Source organism: Fukomys damarensis, unplaced genomic scaffold (assembly GCF_012274545.1).
Source record: "Fukomys damarensis isolate Sample0158 unplaced genomic scaffold, DMR_v1.0_HiC HiC_scaffold_25, whole genome shotgun sequence".
In the NCBI taxonomy this organism is placed as follows: domain Eukaryota; kingdom Metazoa; phylum Chordata; class Mammalia; order Rodentia; family Bathyergidae; genus Fukomys; species Fukomys damarensis.
In genome coordinates this window covers 4,964,636-4,988,736 of record NW_022900937.1, presented here as the reverse complement: position 1 = coordinate 4,988,736, position 24,101 = coordinate 4,964,636, and the positions used below count along the sequence as shown (strand labels likewise).

Sequence of the window (24,101 nt, the reverse complement as noted above, 5' to 3'; positions counted from 1 at the left end):
TGGCACCAAAAAAAAAAAAAAAAAAAAGAATAAATTTTGCACCCAAAGAGGTAGCTTCAAGTCGGGCCCAAGAATTCAGCGTGCCCTTCTTGAAGGTCTGTCATGTAGTTCTGAAGTGGACTAGTCAACCTCCATAATCGTGCATGCCAAACACAGCAATCAATCTTGATTATATCCTACTGGTTATATTTCTTGGACACAAACTTGATACTGACATGTAGGTTGAAATGCATATGCTAAAGATATGGGATTAATGCGCTCCCGCAGCTTGAACCATTGACCGTCCCATCGGGCGACTTGTACCACTGGTGGTACAAATGGATCTAATTGCTTTTATCTGCTTTTTTTACTAGTAAAATTAATAAAAAGCAGCCCAATGGGACAGTCATGCATGTGCCACCAGTGGTTTAAGCCACCCGGCAGTGAGACATATGAATTATGGTACTACTGTGAATGTGTTAAGTATTTTTAGGTCTTTCATAGTTCTATTCTCTACTTGAACTTCAAAGCTATTCAAGTAAATAATTCTGTTCTTGATTTTACCAGCAATCACTGAAAGGTTTCTGAATAATCAATACCAAATTAAATGCCATTCATGATCCTCACTCTGCTTCAGCAGAGATTTCAAGTTCAAAAGAGAAAGATTAAATTTGTTAATATAAGCATTTTCATGCTTTACTTTTTTCTTTTAAATATATTTTCTTTCACTTTACAAAAATAAATCCAGTTTTCAAATTTTAATAAAATGCCTATTATTGAGATTAAATATTTCATTCTGCTGAGTTAGCAAGAAAATATCATCTTGAATCAATTTTGAACCATCTATGGAAAACAGTGAAAGCCTGACTTCTGAGCTCACCTAACATGTGAAAACAACATTACTAAAACAGACCACATGTCACATGTAACTCCAACTACAAAGAAGGAAAGTGGCCAGGGAAGGGGAAACTAAGAATGACAAGATATGTGCCCAGCAAGAACAGAATAAAGGAGCAAAACTGGAACCAAAATCAGAATTCTGTGAAGAGACAAATAAGTGAAGCCCAAACCAAAGTCAGGTGGTATTACATCATTGGGAAAAATATGCTTTTCACTGAGGTTGTTGATTTGACACTTGAAAGTTCCAAATTAGATGCAATCAAAATGACTGGGGTGTTTTGGAACAAACAGAGCTTTACATAACCATTTGCTCCAGTTCAGTTATTTATTCTTCAGGCACATACATTTTTTAGAGAAATAAACACTGCCAATATAAACAAGAAATCAAATCCCCTAGCTATGTAACAATCATTTATATTTTCATTCCTCAAAGCCAGACATAGAATATATGAATTTTTTTTTACATATCCTTGACCTATGTTATCCCAGCAGAGAGTGCGGCTGAGAGCTAGGGCAGGCCAAGTGGAGGAAGAAGAGTAACCACCAACATGGTGGTCAGGGCTGAGGAGACTAACTAGATGGCTGAGCTAGCCAAGGATTAACAGAACAGATTACAGTGGATAAGGGGATCAGTTCTATTAGCTACTTGGTGAGGCAGGCACTCTTATAGGCAAACTCCTAGATTAATGAACTTTCAAAGTATACTTTTTTTCTTTCAGCCAAAACTTTGTGCATAAACTCGCAAAAAAAACAAAACAAAGCAACAGCCAAGGTCACTGAGATGTTCCACCTTGCTCTCTTCAGTGACCTAGAGAAAGCTTAGCTTGTTGTACTACTGAACAGAACAGAAGTGTTATTGTTGGCCATTTTCACCCTTCCGATGTATGCTCTAATGGCCTTGATCTGAGCAGGCCCAGAAATGTGTCCGCTGTCTTTCCTTTCTGAACTATGACCTTCAACTGAGCCAGTGCACCACAAACAGCATGCTGAGAAATGTGCCGACCACTACATGAGCTTCCCTATATGAACTCCACAGGCTCCCCGAATAAAATGCCAGTGCTTCTTGTCCCTGGGGAAAGCATTCACTGCTTGCAAGTAGCAACCCCATTGCTCTCCTTACTTGATGTGGGTCATCTTTCTCCAGTATCTTAACTCCTCGTTGTGCTTTTTGGCTTTGCAATCACCAAGATATGAACCCACTGAGTTCAGTTATCATTTCTGACATTGACAATCAACCAGAAGGTTCATAAGTGAAGTTACAGAAAGTGCCCTTTAGAGGGGAATCTGCTGTAAGACAGTACCTACTTCGGTGTTTACAGGGGCTCACTTAACTAAAGAAAGGAATAGGAGGAGCTCAAGAAATACTTGGGACTAATGAAGGAATTATCCTGAGAGAAGGAGGTAAAGGAAAAACCCGTCAGAGGCAATACCCCAATTACAGCAAGTGAAGCCCCCAAAAGGCTTACAGATACCACAGTGGAGAGAAATGGAGCACACTTAGGAATGAAATCTGAGGAACTAAACAGAGTTGCCAGAGCTTGAGAAGACAGGTCTACTCCAGATCTGCGCAAGGAAATAAGCAAGACTAAATGTGGTCACCAGCCGGGGTAATAACAATAATCAACTATACTGCCAAGCTTTGGACAGTTTGGGAACTGGGCCAGTCTTGCAAGTGGAAATTCTTTACAATCTATAACTGGATTGGGGGCAAGCAGTGGGAAAACTATTGAGCATGTGGGCACTGATAATATCTATTATTTACCTAGTAATTGTTACATGATGTATAAGTCTATAAATGTTCCCCATAATTTCTAAATGTCTACTTAAAATAATGGGACAAACACATAGCTTTAGCAAAAAGTCAGTTTTTTTCAGTACCGGGAATTGAACCCAGGACCTCTAACACACTAGGCAAGTGCTCTATCACTGAGCTGCACCTGCAGCCCTTTCTATTTTTAACTTTTGAGACAGGGTCTTGCCAAGTTGCCCAGGCTGACATTGAACTTGCAATCCTTCTGCCTCAGCCTCCTAACCAGCTGGCATTATGGGTGTGTACCACCACATCTGGACAAAAAGTTATTTTTTTAAACAAAAATCTTGCCAAAAGTTCTTTACTGGGCTTTTGACAAATGGCTGAAGCTATTTGCAGTCTACCGTAGGGACAGTTTCCACTAGTCTTTACAATTGTCTTTAAGTAAATTAGAGAAAGCACTCTTTCAGGGTGACAAGAGAACTGGATTCGAGCTCCCAACTGCTCCACTGGCCTGACACTTGTATGCACTGTGAAAATAACAAACTCATATAGAGTAGCCCTGATCGGGACCTCGCCATTAGTAAAGATGTGCTATGCTACCACACTAGGCACAGGCCAGGTCAACTTTGGAAAGTCAGAATCCTACATCAGAATGTCTCAAGTTTGCCTTTATGAAAAGAAGATAATCTTTCCATATCTATGATATGCTATACCATTGCTTTAAAACTTTCTTTAAATCAGGAATTCTTTATAAAAATTATAAATTTGTCATCAAAACAATGCATGTGCACACATCTACACAAACACACACCATTTGAAATTTTAGGAGGGTGTCAAAGACCTTTTAAAACCTTATCATAGACCCCTGTGGCTATTGAATTAAGTACTGCTATTCCAAAGTGTCAAATTTCCTTAATATTTATTCACAGAAAATTTGGGACAATAAGCCAGAGAATCTTGAGCTCAGAGATCAACACTGAAAGGAACAATAGAGCAAACAGCCAGATGTGTTGAGAACATGCTCCTAAAAACACACACAGGATATCTCAGAGCCTCATCCGGAAGTTTCTCCACCAAGGTTTCCATGTCACCTGGACAACAGATTGTATGAACATTATAAAACTGGCAATTGATCATTTTTCCACATTTACTATCTAGCAATTAATTTCTCAGTATATTGCCTAATTATAAAAGTAATTGAATCACCTGGATTTCCTTCTTTGCCTTGACCTATTGAAGTTTACAAAGGAATACATAGTCTACCTGAAAAAAATTATAAATTAATATTAGTCATCTTTTACCATCTATTTACTTTGTTTTCTTCATAAAGGGGATCAGAGTATGCCACCCTAAAATACACCAGTTGGTGTAAAGATTTTGTGCTCAAGGAAATTAGCTGTCGCCCCTTTTCTATTCAAAAATTATGTACACATAAAGTTCCCTAAAGGTGACCAAAATTTCCATTTGTAAAAGCATTCCCTCTCCAAATCATAAAAAGAAGAATTACTTTTACTTACATGGAAAACCTTACTAAATAATTTTTACCATACATTTCATAGCCATCTTGTACCAACTTACTCCCTCCCCAGAAGCCCAAACACCTTTTGGGGCACTTCATCACTCTTTGGTAATGTGGTAGTTCACCTTCAATTTTTTTTTTAATCCCTGGCCCACTTCACCTAGAATTTTAACTGACTCTTTGAGTTACATTTTTGTGAACTCCCCTGCATTCATAAATGACTGAATTTTTTCTCTTGTTGACCTGTCTTTTATCAGTTTGATTCATGGACTCTAGCTACTAAACAAAAGTGAGTAAAGGAAGAATTTTTTATTCTCCTACTACTACATTTTGATTACACATTTTCCTCTCATGTACTATATGTATAAGGTAATTTCCTACCCAAAGTTCCTGAGACGAGAGTATTTCAAATTTCTCAGTGTTTTCATTTCACAGTAAGTGCACAGACTTTATAAACTGAAGATCCCTACTCCAAAAATATGAAATCCAAAGTGCTCCTAAGTCCCAAGGCTTTTGATTGTCAATGCATTTTGGGTTCTAGACTTTTGAATAAAGAAGGCTTTCCAACTGGTATTGAGTATTACATGGATGCCTGCAATTTGTCTCAGATTCTTTTTGGAAAAAAGATTATAATAATTAAAGAGATGAGAACTTCTCTTGAAATAAGAGATAATGAATAAGATTAAAATTTTGTTTCTTATGAGTGTGTCAATGATAAAAGTCTAGAATGAAAACTCCAGTAATCCTTTTAGGCCAGCAGTACCATTGAAATAAAGTTTCACAAAGAGAAATACCCCACTGTTCTACAATCCTAATCCCACCAAAATTTTTAGATGGGAATATCAGCACTGTTCAATGCAGAATTTAACATTTTCTCTTTTGAACTCTTGCACATAGGACACTGTATATCACCTACCATATAATTATCACTGTACTATAATCATGGCTTTATTCATCTCTGTTATTTCTGGGGTTTACTTGAAAAATGGGATCCTGACTTACTCATCTTCAAATATGTGGAACTTGTTCAAGGAGGGCTACAGAATCAAGTAAGAGTATATTCAATCATTATACTTTAGCAGAGTTCTGTATGCCAGAGCAGAATATAAGAAATGTTTCAATGCATAAGAAAAAGTAGTTCCTAAAAACTCTTCATCTCAGGGCTGGAGATTTAGCTCACTGGTGACATGCTCGCCTTGCAAGCACAAGGTCCTGAGTTTAATCCCTGGTACTGGAAAAAATAATCTTCATCTCACCAACATCTTTGTAACTTTAGTTTCAAACTCTGTTTTCTATCAGTTCTGCCCTTCAAATTTATTCCCTATCAAAAAAGATCCTTGAGGCCTCAATATGGTGTTATTCATGTCCTCTCTTGGAAGGTCAGGCCAAGTATGTAAGTATAAATATATTTGCCGAATTAACTAATTAAATACAGTTTTGCACAGAAAAAGGGCCAAAGTGCAATCATAAATACTTTAATATGTGTATATATTCATATATGTTATAATTCACAAGCATATATTCATATGTGTATAAGAAATCTAAGTAGGCATGCATAATATATGTGTATATATAAGAACATAAAAATCAAATACTTTTATCTGCTAGACAATTATTTCCTTTTATCACTCTCTTATGTCTCCCTCTGTTTCTGACACTACCTAAACATTCAGGGTGCCAAGTGTATTCTATAGCTCTAAAGTATTTAAAGCAACAAAAACGATCAATTGCTGTTGATATTTGTATTACTATAAACTTATAGCAACTTTTATAATCTTTCAACAGAAAATAAAATGCATGATTCTTTAGATTACTATGGATTACTATTACATCTTTCATCATTTTCCTTTGTATGACCTTGCTGTATGCCTCAAATTTTTTATCTGCAAAATGAAAATGTAAGTTTCTATCTTGTAGTAAAGTTATAAGAATTTCTAGTTAAAATCTGTATAAAACATTAAAATATTTCCTGATACATAATACACAAACATTAGGTATTAATATCATTACAAAAAACATTTTCCATAAAACACATTCTCAGAACAAATACTTGTCACGGAAATATCCAGCCAACTTCAAAGTATAGTTTAACCTACTTTTCAGAAAACAACTAAGTTTGCATTTATGAGAGTCTTTAATAGTACGTTAAAACACAGGAAATTGGTATTTTATGGGAAAAAAGTTGAGTATCAGCAAGTACATAGTTTGCTTTAACATGTTTTTTAATATCTCCAGATTATCTTATTTGAAAAAGTTAGACTGATTTCACTGAAATCCATTTAACATAATTTTAAAATATGGAATCTTGGCCTACACTTAAGCTTTCAAAAATAATTTGAAAACAATTAAAAGTATCATCACCATAAGCAACCTAATTATACTACTAAAAACACAATCAACATTTTTGCAGTGCAACACTGACTTTTTAACAAACGAAGCTGAACTTTTCTACTTCAGTTCACTAAATATAATCCTACATGAAAAGACTCATGCTATTAAAAACTAGTGACTTTTCATTTGAACAGTTAGCCAAAACTATTTTCAAACATAAAAAGAAAGCCTACATACACACCAATTTCCTTTTTTTTTAGTGTATATTTAAAATTGAATCTTGGTGACAAAGTAGAGAACACAAAATAGGAAAAACAAGCAAACAGCAACAACAACAACAACAAAATCACAAAAAGCAAACACAACTCACCATGCTTTCCCCTAGATATATCCACGTACTGGCAGAGTCTGGGATGGGTTATTGTCTTTAGTATTTGAAAGCGCCCTAAAATTTTGATGGAATTTGGGGTGAGAGGAAGGCCATTGCTTCCACAAACATCATGCGGCAGAGCTGAGGCAAAGAAGGTAAAGGCCCCCATTTCAGCATCCTTCAAGGGAAACATTTGTGGAGTCCTGAATCCTTCAAGATGATCTGGAAACAGGGAGAATGTTACGACAGATTAATCAAACATTAAGGCAGCATTTTCTCACCTTAGATTTTATTATAAACTTGGAAGATTATGCCAATCTGAACATTTTACAGTAAAAATATGAAAGTTTTAGAATTTCAAGATAGTAACAGAGATAACACCCAAACATAAATGTGTGTGTGAGTATATATATATATATATGTGTGTGTGTATATATATATATATATAGAGAGAGAGAGAGAGAGCGAGCTGTAAGTCAAATTCAAAGATTTTCAACAGTATAAAAAGGGAACATTAAAATATTTTATCTTCAGTGATGCCTAAAAGTTTTAAGAGCAGAGCAAGTGTATTTTTGCACTTTCATATAAAAAAGCACTACTCATAACCTAAAGTTTGGATAACCTATTAAGATAATGCAAGACTTCAAAGCTGATGCAAACTACTATAAAGCAGAATGCTTATATAAGGGTACTCATATGAGAAATAGCAAATTACAAGAGTCAGCTTTGCCACCTCAGTGTGGACAATAATTACCCTTCAAGCAACAACAACAAAAAAATGTTTTGTTTGAAAATTATAGTAACTGCCCTGGTGGTGGTGGTGGGCCGGGGGGAGCTCCTCTTACTTCTTTAATTTGCAGTACCACAGTAAGTTTGGGCTGACTGCGTAGTCACCCTAAAACAAGCATGCCAGTTAACAGGATTTCCACACGCATAAAGCTCTCAGATAGCCTTCCTTAACTCTCAAATAATGAACTGTCGGAGGATCACCAGATAATTAAGGAGAAACTACACTACAAAGCTTAAAGAATAAATGCTCCAAATTCTGGCTTTGGAGAAGCTTTAAATAATTTTTGAAAGACCCAACTTATGTTTAGAGAGATGTGAGAAAATATATCACTGTATAGAACAGAAGGTTACAGAAAAATATTTCACAGAGAATTAAAATGATCAACAGATACATGAGAAGAAAAATAATTTCAATAAAAGAATTGCTCATTAAAACCACATGAGAATTTATATGCACTAGCTAGTAAAAACTAAGATAAAAAGAAATTTTAAGAATTAAGAAATTGGACCACACATGTGCTGTAAGTGGGAATATAAATTGGTACAATTGATTTAAAAATTTAGCACTATCTCGCTATTCTCAGAGAAACTCCTACTTATATACATAAGGTTATTCATATAAGATCAGAAAAATGCAAATTAAAACTATTGCAAGATGCTTTTCACATTTGCCAGAGGAGCCAAAATTAAAATGACTGGCAATAGCAAATATTGAAGAGAATGTGGAACTGGCGCTTTGACATAATGCTCATGGGAATATTAAAGGGAACAGGAACCTTGAAAAACTTTTCTAAGGTCAAAAATATCCCTAACTTCTATAAGGCATTCACACAAGAAAATGAAATATTTGTCAATGAAAACGTTATTGGACATTTAAGTTGTCTCCAGGTTGGGGATATTAGGAACAAATATTGCCCTGGTCTTTCTTATATGAATTCCCTTTGATGTGTGTCTAGAAGTTTCTGCTGCTCTCCTATTAGTAGTTAAAAAATCGAGGTAACACAAATGATACACAGTTGAGAACTGAGTGACAGAATGGATAAATATCTTTCGGCATACCAATACCATGCCATGCTATCCAACAACAAAAAAGGAATATGCCAAAGCACGAATACATCTCAAAACATTATGTTAAAGAAGCAGATCTAAGAGTAAATATTATATGGCTCCTTTAAACATATTCCAGAACTATAGGTCTAGATGTAGTGATAGAAATCAGAAGGTAATACTCAGAGTGGTGAAGAAGGAATTGAGTGGGTAGATAAAATTTTTATAATAGTGAAAAATTCCTGTATATTGATTAGAGTGGTGCTAAAGTGTAAATATAGACATTAAAATTTATGGCACTGTCATTTAAAGTCAATGCATTTAAAATATGTGTAAATTTCATCTCATAAATATTAAGACTGTAAGAAAAAAAGACAAAAATGAGTGGAAATTATATAACTACCAAAATACATAAAAACACTGGAAAACAAAGTTCAAACAATGGCTCAGAACATGCAGCAAAAAAGCAAACAGATTAAAGTATAAGAAAAAAGAAAACATGTATGTATCAAGCCACAAATCAAACCACTCTAGTAGAGTTTCAAAAAATAGAACTAAAGGAGAAAAAATTACAAAAGACATTAAAAGAAAATTCCCCATAGATTAAGGGTAAGTTTAAAAGGTTTGTAATTTCAAGAAGCATAAATGAAAAATGATGCCCATTGGGATATATATCTTAGCTCCTTTGAATGAATTCATTGCCAAGAGAATAAACACAAATAAATAGATCACCATAAATTTTTACAGTATCCAGAATAACTGGATAAAAATCCAGAAATTTGTAATCATTTCAGAGAAATGGTTACCTTCTCATCAGCAAGAATGGAAGTTTTTTTAAAAAGTAAATCCTTAAAATATTTGAAGGAACATAATTTTGATTCTAGATGTGGCCAAGCAATTATAATAACAAACAGCAATTTATAGCCAAGAAAATCTTTAAAACAAAATTATCATCCACATACCTTTTGAAAGCAAATCTCTTTAGGATATATTTTAGCAAAACAGAGGAGGGGAAATAATAAAAAGATGTGGGGTTAAGAAAAAATGTAATTTACTCAAAAGTTCAATAAATACAAACCCAGGATAGAAGCTATCCAAAAACTAGAATGCAATTTTGTTCAGATTAGACAAAGAGCTGCTCTGCTCTGAGGGCAAATGCCTTCAAGCAAAGGAATGGAACGGAAACGTCCGCATGTGTTGTAACAAAGAATAAGAAGACTTCATGCAGAAAGCAAAAAACTAATAAAGTGAGGTGAGTTAAAGAAAAAAGTGAGGAGGGTAAAAATCTAAGTATATAATCTACAAAACAAAGTACATGTGCTATGGCATGGTTAGCCATTGGCAGGGAAGAAAAAATCAGCTTGACTTTAATACTACAATAATGCTTCTTACGTAAGGGTAGCGATCATGAAATAAAAATATTGAGAAGAAAATGTATTCTAGCATGCTGCTTGGCTCTGCACTAATGAACCATTATAAAGACAAATAAAATAAACACTTGATTGGCTTTTAGCCCCTTAAAGAAAAGATATGGTTAAGAAATAAAATATAAATATTAAACTTGGCAATATACATGTAAAGGCCCAGCTGAGGGAAACCACAGGTGTTACCAGACTAAACCCTGTAACTACTGACAGCCGGTTGTGCTATCGGCTCTAGTTGTTCACAGGTGTTGCTCGATTGAACGTTAAAGGTGGATGATCATGTGCTTCCAACTGCCAACCATTAAGGTAAATTCGAGATTTGCTCCATCTCGTTGTGACACCATGTTGACACTCCAGGAGAATTTTGACTCATTATAATCTTTTTAGATTAATAAAAAAACACACCTGTCATACTATGTCACATTTGAACATGCCTAAATTAGGAAAGAGAGAGAATGGTACTCTGACTCCTAGAAATCTCCATCCTTCCCTGTGAAAGCTCTGATGACAGCATGCTTGCCATACATACCACCTCATGATCCAGAGTTATAAAAATGCAGACCCCAGTGCTGCTGGAGAATGTGCCTATAGAGAAAGCTCCCCATGTCTGTTCATTAGCCGCTGAATAAAATCTCCTTCTTCCTCTCAGAACTGTCTGGTCATTTGCAAACAGTATAACATAGGAAGAGTACCTACAGATTCAGTAACACAGGTGAATATGGGTTTTTCCTTGATAAACCGAGTCACTACTTTTCTCATTTTTAAAACTTTGTGTGAAAAAAATATACTAAAGTAGCAAATACTCAAAGTAAAATTTGTGATAATGATTCCAAAATTATGGCTATGACACAACCTGTGAGTACACTATTCTAAGACATCAATAGGAAAAGAATCAGCATTTTAATTTGTCAAAAAAACCTAGAATCAGAAAAGGTAAAAGATATTTATCTCTGAAGAACAGGCTAAGAGTAGAAAGGGTGAGACGCACAGCTATTACATTAGTCAATCTTACTACAAAGTACCATGAGATTTTCAGTTGAAAAAAACCTACTGAGGTGACAGGTTACAAAAGGAAAACAACATAAGTGTTTGGGTCTGACAACTTATTCAACAAACATTTTGAAAGCCCTAAAATTTTTTTCCCAGATGTTAGCCCAAGGATAGTGAACAAGACACAATCTCTCAGTGAACAAGGCACAGTCTGCCCTAAAAGAACTTGGCTTTGAACAACTCAAAAGAAAGAGTGAATATTAACGTTAGGGTTAGGGAAAATACGTTGATTTCATCACAAAATACTATTCGCATGTACTCAATGGGCAAATGGAATTACATAATCCGTATATGTCATACACCTACATTCAAAATTATCCGTCTCAAATAGAGAAACAGGGATACGAGGCTTTACGGGGACACGAGGCTTTAAAAAGCAGTCATTGGCAACTTTCAGTTCACCCTTTCCCGCTGCTTCACCTTCTCCTGCTGTTTGAGAGAGCACACCCTGAAAATCTGAAACATGAAAGAGCAAACGTCCGTATCTTTTGGTACGTAATGGAAGGGAGGCGTTCATATTCTCCCTTCGAAGTGGTTTGCGGTGGCTACTCTCGAGAGCTGCCTGCGGTGTCGCAAACACTTGCGACTGAGAAGGAAGGGGGCTATAGCGAAAGACGGAGATGGTGCCCAGCAGAAAGCTCTACAGCTCGCGCCATCTCTCGCAGCGGACACTCTTGTGCCACCCACCAGCCCCTGCTACGACGACACACAGCAGAAGGACACCCGAATACCTGCCTCCGGGTCTGGGGGCGCAGGCGGGCACAGAGGCAAGGTGAAGGAGCGCCCACTCGGGTCCCAACGCTGTGGCTCCTGCTGCGGCTGGTTCTGATGCTCCGGCTTAATGCACCCAGCTCTGCATTTCAGGGGCTTCCACAATACAGGTCGCTGCTGGGGCACCGGGAGCTCAGAGACGGGCCTCCGCTGGCGAGCCAAGACGGCCGAGGTCCGCTACTCAGAACCTGTCCGGAAGGCGAGCCTGGAACTGCCCACTGACAGCTGACAGCCTTCTCTTCCTCCTCCACACACCAGCGGGCCCCTACTCTGACCTCACAGGCGCGCGACGCAAGATTGAGAAAGGACCCCAACTTCCGGCCGCCGGGCGCCTGCCTCAAATAACGAACAGATGTAGCAAGGGAGGGAGAATGTGAGGAGAGCTGGTGATATTGGATGGAGGAACGGAAGACCCAGAGTGAATAGCACTAGACGCAGAAAGGGAACGACAGAATGCGGGTTTGAATTTGTGAAATACTCAGGCGTTCAGCGGGGACACCCAGCGTGGGTCCTTTCTCGATTCCAGCCTGTGCGGGACGGTGTCTCTTCCTTTCCTGGAGCCCCGTACGAAGCTTCATGTGAGTGATTTCTCGGAAGGTCTGGGCTGGGCAGATTGCCATCGCTGCAGTCCCTCTTTTCCTATATTCTCCTCCAAGAGAGAAGACCTGCCATGCGGGTGCTAGTGGGAAGCCTGATCGCAGTAGCACCCACACAGGCATAAGAAATTAGCCAAGAACTTGGGACCTTTTCAGCGAACTAAGTTTGAGCTTTCGAGGCAGAGCCAAGGGAAAAGATATTGCTGAAAAAATAGATTCATAAACATCTTTACTTTTACATGAGCGTGTGTCGAAGGGCTTGGATGTTTGTGGGAGAGAGGATGGGGACAGGAAGTCCTTGATTTGGCCAGTAGTTATTACGGGTCCCCGGCACTACAGACACCGTTTTAGGCACTAGATGAAAGCCAATGAACAGATTAGAAACAGCAATGAATGAATAAAACAGACAAAACTCCCTGCTCAAGTCGCCTACCTCACATCTTATTAAGGAAAGGACAAATTGAACAAAGTAAAACACACTATTTTGGGTCATGGTGAGTGCTGAAGAGCAGGGAAGAAGGGCGTAGTTTGAGTTTTAGTGTGTCCAGAGAATGTCTCATAGACATATGACTGTCTCGGAGGTGACAGAGGTGAGAGAATTAAACCATGCAGATATCTCAGGGAAGTGCATTCGGGCAGGCAGGGGTGACAGCCTATGCAAAGCCATGAAACAGAAGCCTAACAGCAAGGAAGTCTGCATCAGCGATGAGCGAGAGGATAAAGCTGGAGATAAAGTCAAGGCGAATAGGAACAGGTCATCAAGGGCCTTGAGTGCATCTACCTTTTATCCTACAGGAAACTGGAACCTGTTGGAAGGTTTTGGTCAGTGGAGTGATACGATCTGATTTCCTTTTAAAAGAGTCACTTACAGAGTGAGAACAGTGGAATGGAGGAAGGACCACCTAGGAGGTTTTTGCTTCAATCCATAGGGAAAATAGTGGGTTCACGGTAGGTGGTTAGAAATAACAAGTCATATTCTTGCTGCATTTCTTATGCAAGAGTCTTTTGGATGAAAGTCACCTGCCCCCCATCAAGAATTGAACTCAGGACCTTGTGCTTGCCAGGCACAGCGCCACACCCCCAGCCCTATTTTGGGTGAAAGTTTAATTATCTTTAATTGGGCTTGAGGAGACACTTTTAAAAAATGAATTGTGGTATGAGTTTCAGAGGTACAAACAAGTTCAAATCATGGTTTTGTCATTTACTTGAGTGGATTTAGGGAGACCACATACTTTCTCTGAGTATGTCTCAAATGGAAATATCTTACAAGGCTATAAAGATTAAATGGCCACGTGTGTAATGGGCCTAGTCCATTAAAATAATACTATTATTAGCTGTGTTCCTGGATAAGAAATGGGGCAAGATGGTGGTGAATTAATGATTAAGCCCTATTAAGTATAATCTGAACCGGATAAAAGACAGGCCAGCTGTGAGGTAAGAAGATCATAGCAGGCTTGCATTTACCTATTTTTAATGAATACATTTCACTAGGAAAGAAAGTTTGTGTGTTAATGGTCACAGTTCTGTGCATTGTCCTCCGTAGCTATCTGCTCTGTGGCCACGCCCTTCCCTCATAGCTGTCCTTTATGTTTAAACTCCCCAGGACCCTGTGACCTCATCAGTAAAGGTAAAGAAAGCTATATGAACCTTCATAAAAAGTGGTTTTAGGTCTTCCTTCTGTAGAATTTGGCAAAGGTTGATGAAAGACATGAATTAATGGTAGTTGCTGCTATATACTGTATGTTGTGTATCTCGGATATAGTGTTCTCAGTATATATTTGTTAAATTTAACTTTCTTTAAATTGTGACTTTTGTCACACGTTTTAGTTATAGCTTAATTTTAACCTAATTCTAAAGATGCCACATTGCTCAACAATATAGTAAAGAGGCTTTTTCAGTGTGAGACATTTTGGCATTTATCCCTAAACTTAACAGGCATCTTATAAATGCAGCCATTTTATAAGTGATAGCATCTTGGCTTTGATGATATATAGTGTTTACAGTGTCTAAAAAGAACATAAGTTTTGATATAACTGCAATTCTGAAACAGTGCCATCAGAGGTTTTGAAAGGTAGAGGGACACTGCCAGGTTTTTGTGTAGCTCCTGTGCTATAAAGGAAATACAAGAATCTGCACTTAAAAAATGTCAAGGCATTAGATGATTGTTTGTGTTTGATTTCTAATGTTGGTCACTGGAATAAGGGCTTTGCTTTTTAAAAGAAACCAGAGATGACTTAGATGAGATGGTAGGACTGCTGAGGAGAAAGCTAAGAGGAAGCAAAGTTATAGAAAGCTGATTCCAGCATTACTCTCGTGAGTATGTATTAGTGATTCAGAAGTACTCTAATTTCATGCATTCGGTATCAGACGCTAAAGGTCCCCATTAATAGCAGTTTAGGTTTGATGGAAATCATAATATCATAGGACAGATTCATTCAGATAATACTTTTCAAAAGCTTTCATCTAAATATGTTTACTACAGTCATAACTTTAATTTTGAAAAGAAAAAAGGGAAAGCTGTTGACTCACCAAACACAATTTACACATTTGGTACACTCTTTTCTTGTGCCTTTTTTCTATTGGTAAATGTTTTATGTTTACAATTACTGTATATGCGGTTGTGTTGTATTTTAATGTCATATTTTAAAAATTTTAGCACTGAAACTAAACTAGTATTTCTCAAACTATTGAGAGAATATTATTTTCAGTAAGTGCTAATTGGTGCTCCTTATTTAGAATTCTGTTATTAAATAACTTGAAAAATACTTTATAATTATATCCTTTAGAGAAATTACAATTTGAACATTAAAAGAGCTGACTGCAGCATCAGGCAGACCTGAGTTTCAGTCCTCATTTACTAAGTAATTGTGCTCTTTGAGGCAAATTCACTCGTATTCTCTGTATAGTGAAGATAATTACAGTATTCTGAGATGATCCATGTAAAGCATTGTGCTAGCAGTGGTTAACGCTCTACAAATGTTACATGTGGTTACTATCATTGTCATCTGTGAGAAACCCTACATATATTAGCATATTAAAAGCTCTGTTGACTGAGGAGGATTAAAGTTTTGAAGTTTAGTACTTCACATAAAGTTGAAAAAATCGTAGTGGTTGCTTAAAGTACATATGGGATGAGCAATGAGACAAATGGCAAAAGATGTGTCTGAGCTTAGAGCCAAGTTGTTGAATTACCACTGTCTCCCTCCAAATAACCTCAGTTTTAAAGTTTTTTCAGGTTTGTTTGTTTTTTGGTTTTTTTTTTTTCATTAGTCTGAAAGCTTGGTAAGTGCAAAGAACATTTATATTTGCTCTCTATTGTAAACTCAGGCTGGGGACAAAACCAGGGACTATTAATAAATTGCACTCATGAGTTTAAATTACTTTTGAGGACTTGATGGGTAACATACACTGCAGACAACAAGGAGTATCAAAGTCCACAGATACCCTCCTGAAGCGCGTGGACATCAAGGTGTTAACACTTTTAGCCCTGGAACACAAAGGCATCCGGAACTACATGGTGACAGTCTTTAAGATCCAAGAGACTGGGGACTGCTGCCAAACCCTGTGTATGTATTAAAGGGCAGGTCAGGGAAAAGGAACTCTTAACAGGAGATGGTGCGGGAATAGGAGGTGAACTAAACTTGTTATGTAAATTAAGAAAATGAAGCATGCAGACATTAACTTGACGCGATTCATGCATCCTGTTAAGTAATTTTTTTAGGTTAAGGGCTGTTGGCTGTAAATACTTCAGAAAAAACATCTGTATTCTTCACCAGTGCTAGTGTATATTACTAGAAATCATTAGCATAAACTTAGATATCAAAACAATGGAAATGTCAGGTAAAAACAACATTTTAGCTAAGTTTTATTAATGCCCAGACACAACTAGAAGCTACTCAGACATAGTTTTAGATCTCACAAGACATTTTAGTATTGGCATCACATATCATATTTCCAGATATCCGTTATCTATGAGGAGAGGAAAATAGACACTGGTTGACAGTTTGTGCATTTTATAGTCACTCCTGAGTTGGTATTTTGCCAAAAACTTTTTAATTATTGAGGAGAACTGAGCTTTACAAAGAGATATTTATTCTTTTGTTAATGAGGTTTCCTCTATCCTGGAATTGTTGATATATTGGGTCAGTTAAAATTATTTAAAGTAACCTAATACATCACTATACCATATTTATCATGGATGATGACTTATGGACACTGTTGGGAAACTAATAATTATTGCCTACCAATGAGTAATTAGAATGAAAAGCATTTTCTCAAATTTCAGACTTATATACTTTCATATTCATACATTTTTGGGATTTGGTGAATTTTTTTCCCAAAGAAGTTGTTTTTTTGTTATTATTAACACATGCAAATAGTGCATGTTATGGGCTAAAATGTGATATTTTGATATTTGTACGCTATTATGATGATCAACTCAAAGTAATTAGCCTCAAACGTTTATCTTTTTTTTTTTTGTAGTAAAAACACTTAGAACCCTCTTGTCTATTTCAAAATATGGTAAATTATTTTAATTATAATTACCCTACTGTACTATAGAATACTAGAACTTATTGTTCTCTGTATAATTTTGTATCCATTAATCAACCAAACTTATTCTTTTTCCCTTACCCTTTCCAGCCTTGAGTTTTAACTTTAATAAATTTATATTTTAGAGAAGTTTTAGATTTGCAGCAAAGTTGAACAGAAAGCATTCAGTGAATTTTTGTTCTTTTTTTTTTCTTCCCATTCCCTGAAACCAGGGAGTTTTATAGCATTCTCAAAAAACCAGTTTTTCTTTAGATATTCTTGACTAATTTTGCCTTTGGCAAAATTCTATATATTGTTTGTCGTGGATTGTTTTGCCTCCTGAGCTATATCTGGCAGTTGTCATGGGTCTCCTTAGAAGACCTTCAGAGAGAATTTAAGTTTAAATGTGCTTTATTCCATTTAATTCTGTTGAGTTTCCTTTTATGTGTATAATTTACAACTCTCAAGTCTGTTATCATGGTCATTTCCACAGTTCTGCTGGCAGTAACTATTGGTAGGGGTAAATGTACAAAGATCTTCACTTGATCTTAGCCAAAAGGCCGAGAAGCGATTACAAAGATCTTTTAGTTGGCTGTTGTCTTATGGTGTTGTCAAGGATAAGAGTCCTTAGGTATATTTTGCTCACTGTTATAAAATTCAGAATTAATGAAACTATATTAATGTCACTCTCACAGACAGTATACTACTGACAAATTGACATGTAATATAACCAAATTATCTAAGAATATTGGTAAGTATGGTTGTATTTTTTGTTATTTGCTATGTCCTTAACCCTTCAGAAGATGTAGAAGTCATAACTAGGAACTGAGAAACTATAATGACATCAGTTAACCTACTGTACAGTGAGCTTCTTGAAGGTAAAGCTACATGTGTACCTGCTTTTTGTTTTTCAGAAATTTTGCTCAGGGCCTGACCTATGGTAAGCTATCTACCACGTGTCTATAAGTGCTAAAATCTTAATCGTTAGGTAAAGTATAGCATTCTGCCCCTCATCAAGCCAATGAGATATGTAAAGGTGCCCTCATTTTGTAAATGAGAAAACTAAGGCTCAGAGAGGTTAACTAACTTGTTCGTGGTCATCATGTTAAGTGGCAGAGAGTCAAGGGATAGAATTTGATCCAGGGTCTCTGTGATTACCTGTGTTAATTTTATCACTCTTAGAGTAGATTGCCAATGCCTGTGTAAGAAGGGGCACTAATAGTATGTACTTCCCGGTGTTGAAATAAATAAGTTATTGTCTGAGTGTTTGAAAAAGGATGTAACATACTGAAAACAAAGTAAACCGTAGATATTATTATCTAATATCTACCATAAAATTTATGATAGCTTCTACTGGTTTCTGTAATTATCTTCTATCTGAGTAAGCAAGTAGTATCACTGTTATTCCTCTGTATTTTAACACTTCATGGCCTAAATGTGTGTTTTCCGGTAATAGTTTTTTGTTATTGACATGCTTTCTCTTTTTCCATCTTTAATTCTCATTTCTTTTAATCTAATTACTTGGTAAAGAGCCCATTTTTGCCGAGTATTACAGGTCATATACATTTCTCAGTCCTACTTTTATTTGCCAATTCACAGTTTAAAGCTAGACCTTCCCTTAAGCAAGCATTTGTAAACTTACAACCAGGTATGCAAGTTGTACTTATTTTGTAATGCATTTGTTATAATTAGTTAAGTACAAGAAATATACAGTTATATATAGCATATCATTAGCTTACAATATTGAAAAGCATCGAAATTATCCAAGTTGATTTTACTGTGCTTCTCGTGTTTCACATGCCGTTTTGAATTACAGGAGAGTGAGAGATGTACACAATTGACTTAACCCTTCCTCGGTCATTACCTTTTGTATGAAAGTGTATCATTGGACATATTTTAACTTTTAAAAACTTTCATATAGTTTACTTATAGAAATGCCCAAACTAAATTGAGTAGCTGTGTGGTTGTTAAACTTCAAACTGTGTCAATCAGCGGTTGTCACCTGGTCTTAAGTGTGACCCTTTTGTGTTTTCAGTTTGTGGTCATTGTACTTTAGCTTCGCAAAAACTGGTTTTGGCGCTTTATACTTCCTGATCTGTTAACCCATTTAGATAATAAGGACTAAGGATTATTCAGATTTCTCATTTATATATCTGTCAGTTTCATTGGAAGTGTTATTAATTCTCCTTGTTGCCTTGTTTCTTCTTCCTAGTTGTGTCATTTTGTCCCTGTGTTCAGCTCATTCCTTTCTGTGTTTTGCTACATGGTGTGCTATCTTCCGAAACCTACTCCTGTACTTCCATGTATACCAAATTGCAAACGTCCATTATATTTAACTCAGTTTTATAACTAAACTGCTTTCCAAATAGTTGATTTATCAGTGTAGTAAAATTGTATATCCTGTTTTTCTTCGTAGGCTAGGATTTATGATCTCTGTTTTGCAAATTAGTGTTAGTCTTAGAAGATTTTAAACGATTTGAGTCAGAGCATACGTCTCATGTTCTACATCCTCGGCTGTTGGCTGGTTTGTATTTGTGGTGACTTATTAGGGATGTTGGCTCACTTATGAAAACCGTTCTATACTTTATTTATTTCCTAACTCTTGAAATACTAGTTTATTTTGAAATTTGAATAGCATTTTATAAGCCAGACCTTTGCAGATTGTATTTTTCTAAAGTGTATTTCTAACTTCATATTCTTACTCATTACTGCTTGTTTGTACTATGTATATTTCATGTATTGAATACATTTGTTCATTATTTTTGTTACATTAAAATAGGCATCAAACTAAGAATTGCTATGATTCAGCATACTAAAATTCAAAAAAGCATAGTATTTTTATTTTAAATTTCTTCATATAGCCTTTTATATTTTTCTTTTAAAATTCAGACTTTGCAGTAATTTGAGAAACATGGTAATTCTGACCACTTTGTGGAAAATGGCAGAATTTTAAGGTGATAATTTCACTCCAAATTAAAGTAATAGTCCATGTAGTACACGTGCACTCTGCTAGGGCCTTACTAGCTAACTTCCCTGTTTAAATTTTCTTCATTTACTAGCAACTTTGTTTTTGTAGGATTTCATTTTGCTTTGGTATTGTGTCTGTCACATATCGTCAACTCTAGGATGAAGTATTTTCAGGTTTTGTTTTTTTCTAAAAAGGGATAAACTTACAGAATATTTTTTGTATAAGATGGAAATTGTATGACAATATGAAGTTATAAAACAACCTTGTGTTGTTTGACCACTGCCAAATTTTTAATCAAAAAGTTTAGGATTTATCCAGAGCACTTTCATTTACTTGAAACAAGGATTATTTCAGCAATTCTTATGTCACTGTTACATTTTAAAGTATAAATTGGTATTAAATCAGGTAAAACATACAGTTACAGTGTTCCCAATGACTAGCCCTCTCTTGTCAGTTTTATCTTAGTATGTGGCAGCTTAAACTTTAACATGATGAATTAATCTCAGAATGTTTGTATGTGCATTTTTCTGTACCTTGACAGGATTTTTAAATAAATAATTTGAATTTATTATAAAACTAAAATTCTAAAAATTTTAATTAACGCTACATCATATATACTGATATTACTTTCAAATAGGCATAAGATTAATAATGTCTTTCTAATTGTTGATTTTTTTCTTTTAATATTTCACTCTTCACACATTCCTCCTACAAGTTGTACATATTTCAATAAACAGAAATATTCAGTATACAGAAGTATTATGTAAAGGGCTGGGGATGTAGCTCAGTTGTAAAGCACTTGTCTGTTGTACGCTGGGCCTGGGCTCAATCTCAAATACTGCAGAAAAGAAAAACAAGTACTTTGTAAGGAGGGAATTCAGGAACGCTTGACTTTAGAGCACAGGTATGATGTTCATTAACTTAGTTAAGTTTATATTACTATTACCATTTTTTCCTTTAAGGTATAGGTCTTATGTTGTAATACTTATTAGTATTTTAGGGCTTTAAAATTTGGAACCTTAAATGTGATTGAATAGCATTTTTCCTGCATTTAGGAGCAAAGCAGATTTCTACTTGTAAATATTATTTGGGGGATTGGTATCCTTAACCTTTCTGCCTTGTTTAGTTTGTTGCTTTTTGTAGGAAAATGTTTTTCTAAGATATTGATCAGTTACATCAGAAAACATGTCCCATGGAGTAGATTTATTCCTTGTACTCTTAACACATCACTTTTATTTTTGCATTTAGGATTTTCTGTCGTTTATTGACAAAAATGACCACCAGTGAGGCAGTTCTGAAGAGACTGGAGCAGAAGGGTGCAGAGGCAGATCAAATTATTGAATATCTTAAACAGCAAGTTGCTCTTCTGAAGGAGAAAGCAAGTAAGAAAATTTAAAGTTTTCTGGAGAAATTGAATTCATATGTTGCAAGGGGAAAAAGTTTACCATAAACTTCGATGAGAGCTTGTAGGTGTCTTTAGTATTCAACTATAATATTACGCTAGTTTTACAATAACTAGAATTGGTAATGGTAGTATAAAATACATAGTTATTTTAAGAGTGCTGGGTGAAGATTATGTTTTTTAAAATTAGTTGGGATGGCATTAGAGGTAACATGAAGAAAACTGGGTCAGATCAAATATGAAATCAAATATATCCTGTATTACACGGGAGAGGATACATACTTTCATGTCACTCTTTGCAGTGGATTCTCTTAAGTTTTACTTAAGAATTGCAGAATTATGTATATAAAAAAATCTAACCTGAATTCTACTCTTCAGGATTGAATCTAGTTTTGTGGAATTTATAGTTCTGGAAATCAAATTCAGTGTGCTCTACCAATGATCTACTTCTCTGACTCTTTATTTTTTATGTATCTCATTAAGCTGGCCAGGCTGGCCTGAAACTTATAATCCTCCTGTCTCAGCCTCTCGAGTCATGTTGTTTTAATAAACATTAAACTAGCATGAATGAGCTGGCCAAATTTTTGGTTCTTAGTGTTGTCCTAGCTATAGCAGAGAGGTTACTCTCTTTACAAATAATACTAAAAAAGAAACCTTTAAAAACACACATGTTTTAACTGTATTTTCCTGACCCTAGTTTTACAGGCAACATTACGAGAAGAGAAAAAACTTCGAGTTGAAAATGCTAAACTGAAGAAAGAAATTGAAGATCTGAAACAGGAGTTAATTCAGGCAGAAATTCAGAATGGAGGTGACTGACCATAATGATAGCTTTTTGGTTCTAATAATGGTATCATTTACTGTGTCAGTGTTAGGCCTTTTCTCTCACAGCATCTCTTCTGTGCATTCCTCTCCTTTTACAGAAGGGAAAACAGAAACTTTTTGGAAAAGGCAAATAATTTTGTCAGTGCACAAAAAGGCAGCACAGCTGGGGTTCGGAAATCTAAGCCTTTAATTTTGTGCTATTCTCAACCTCATCACAGTCCCTGTTGAGTACTTGCCGATAAGTAGCCATAATACTATTTAATTAACATTTGTTAAAATTTATGGGTGCTATGTGTGAAGTTTATTATGTGCATTATTTGTTTTAGACTTAAAACATCTTTATACAAATATAGTTGTTTTCTTTATAAAGGAACTGAAACTGAATTAAAAAACTATTTGCCTGAAACTACATAATTTTTAAATTATTCAAGCCAGCAGATAATTATTTCAAATACTATATTGTAAATAAAAATTTCAGTTTTATATTCAGTATTTGTAGGTAAACTTACATTGTTATACATCATGTTTTTGTTAATAGTTCTAATAATTTCAAAGTACCACACAGAAAAGCATTTGATTGTTTTGTAGAAAATTACTATAGGGAGATCGAGACCAAGTAAATTGAGAGCCCCTTTACTGCTTTCTTTTGCACATTCTGTCAGTGAATTATTTTTAACATTGTCTAAAGTCTGACTTTAGTTAGCTAGGTAACAGGGCAAAATCATGATGCCTGAACAGAGCTGTCAACTAGAGAGAATGTTTGTCAGTAGAAAACTTGAGACTAGTAAATACTTTTTAAGACTAGTAAATTTGGAGTACCAATGCTGAATTCAATAAACAGTTAAAATATTCCAGTGTAAAACTGCTTTTCATTTCTTTCAATGGTAAAAAATGTTGGTCTTGTGAACATTAAACTTTTAAACTCTAATTTTATTAGTGAAATGCTAGCCCTCATCAGTGCTGTGTTAAAGGGGTGAATTCTACCTAAAGGTGGAAACATAAAGTAAGGAATTCACATTGCTGAAACAAATAGTGCCCTTCAGAGAACTTAGAAAATACCTCAGGGAAGTGGGCCATGCATACAGCCAGAATGTAAACTCCATCAAAATCTCTCATGAGATTATATTTTTCCATGGTTATGGCAGGTATGTAAAAAATTTTTAGCATCTTAAAACATTGCTGAAGAACTTTATTTCTATAAGAAGTTGCCTTTTGATGATAGAATTATACACAAGTAATTTGTGTCTCCCTTAATGCTAATATAGAAATCACTAGTATTGAAACACCTTCCCAGATGATAAAGAAAGCTAAAGCAAGTGTGCCGTCCTCACAACCATGAGAGTGTGCTCTTTGGAAGCAGACGTCCTGCAAACATGTTCTTCCTCATCTCACTAGGGATGGGCCAGTGTCTTTACTTCCCATCTTTTCTAAAATGTAAAATGGCGACATGGGAGGAGTCGCCTTGGAGAATTATGTGAATCAGTTCATATGAAGCACTTTGAAAAGTACTAGAACATAATAAATCTGTAATAAATACTATCTATTATTGTTAGCTGCAGTTTTCTCACTTTAGTAATTAGTGACTAAATAGAAATCATGCCCCTTTTTTGTTACTTTTAATAATGGTTAAAATATGCTTAATTTCTTGGCAGCTTTTCTATAGCCCCAGGTAATACTAAATACCTGATAGTAACATATTGTTAATTTTTTTAAAAGGAATTTTGATTTATGATTCACAATGCATGTTTTTCGATGTTTTTGTTGGGCTAATATAAACTAACATCTGTTTCAGTGAAGCAAATACTATGCCCATCTTATACTCCACCACAAGCCAATTGTGACTCTGC

At 35.6% G+C, this 24,101-nt stretch overlaps 2 protein-coding genes across 6 annotated transcripts in view; one reads left to right on the top strand and one right to left on the bottom strand.

Moving 5' to 3' along the window:
- Positions 1-12,211, bottom strand: part of Tbck (TBC1 domain containing kinase) — a 161,045-nt gene extending 148,834 nt beyond the window's left edge. The window contains exons 1-2 of one of the 4 annotated variants that reach the window (XM_010641549.2): positions 11,898-12,211; positions 6,853-7,074 (exon numbers count right to left, since the gene is read on the bottom strand). In XM_010641549.2, coding sequence (XP_010639851.1) covers positions 6,853-7,045 — 193 coding nt within the window. In that variant the 5' untranslated portion in view covers positions 7,046-7,074; positions 11,898-12,211. Of the gene's footprint in view, positions 1-6,852; positions 7,075-11,893 lie in introns of all 4 variants that reach the window. The other 3 variants (XM_010641548.3, XM_010641546.3, XM_010641550.3) reach the window with 3 other exon arrangements.
- Positions 12,212-12,283: 72 nt separating this feature from the next.
- Aimp1 (aminoacyl tRNA synthetase complex interacting multifunctional protein 1) overlaps positions 12,284-24,101 on the top strand; it is a 31,632-nt gene continuing 19,814 nt past the window's right edge. Inside the window, exons 1-3 of one of the 2 annotated variants that reach the window (XM_010641553.3) lie at positions 12,284-12,511; positions 21,276-21,409; positions 22,127-22,240. In XM_010641553.3, the coding sequence (XP_010639855.1) occupies positions 12,510-12,511; positions 21,276-21,409; positions 22,127-22,240 (250 nt within the window). In that variant the 5' untranslated portion in view covers positions 12,284-12,509. Of the gene's footprint in view, positions 12,512-14,789; positions 14,843-21,275; positions 21,410-22,126; positions 22,241-24,101 lie in introns of those variants that run through there. The other variant, XM_010641554.3, reaches the window with a different exon arrangement.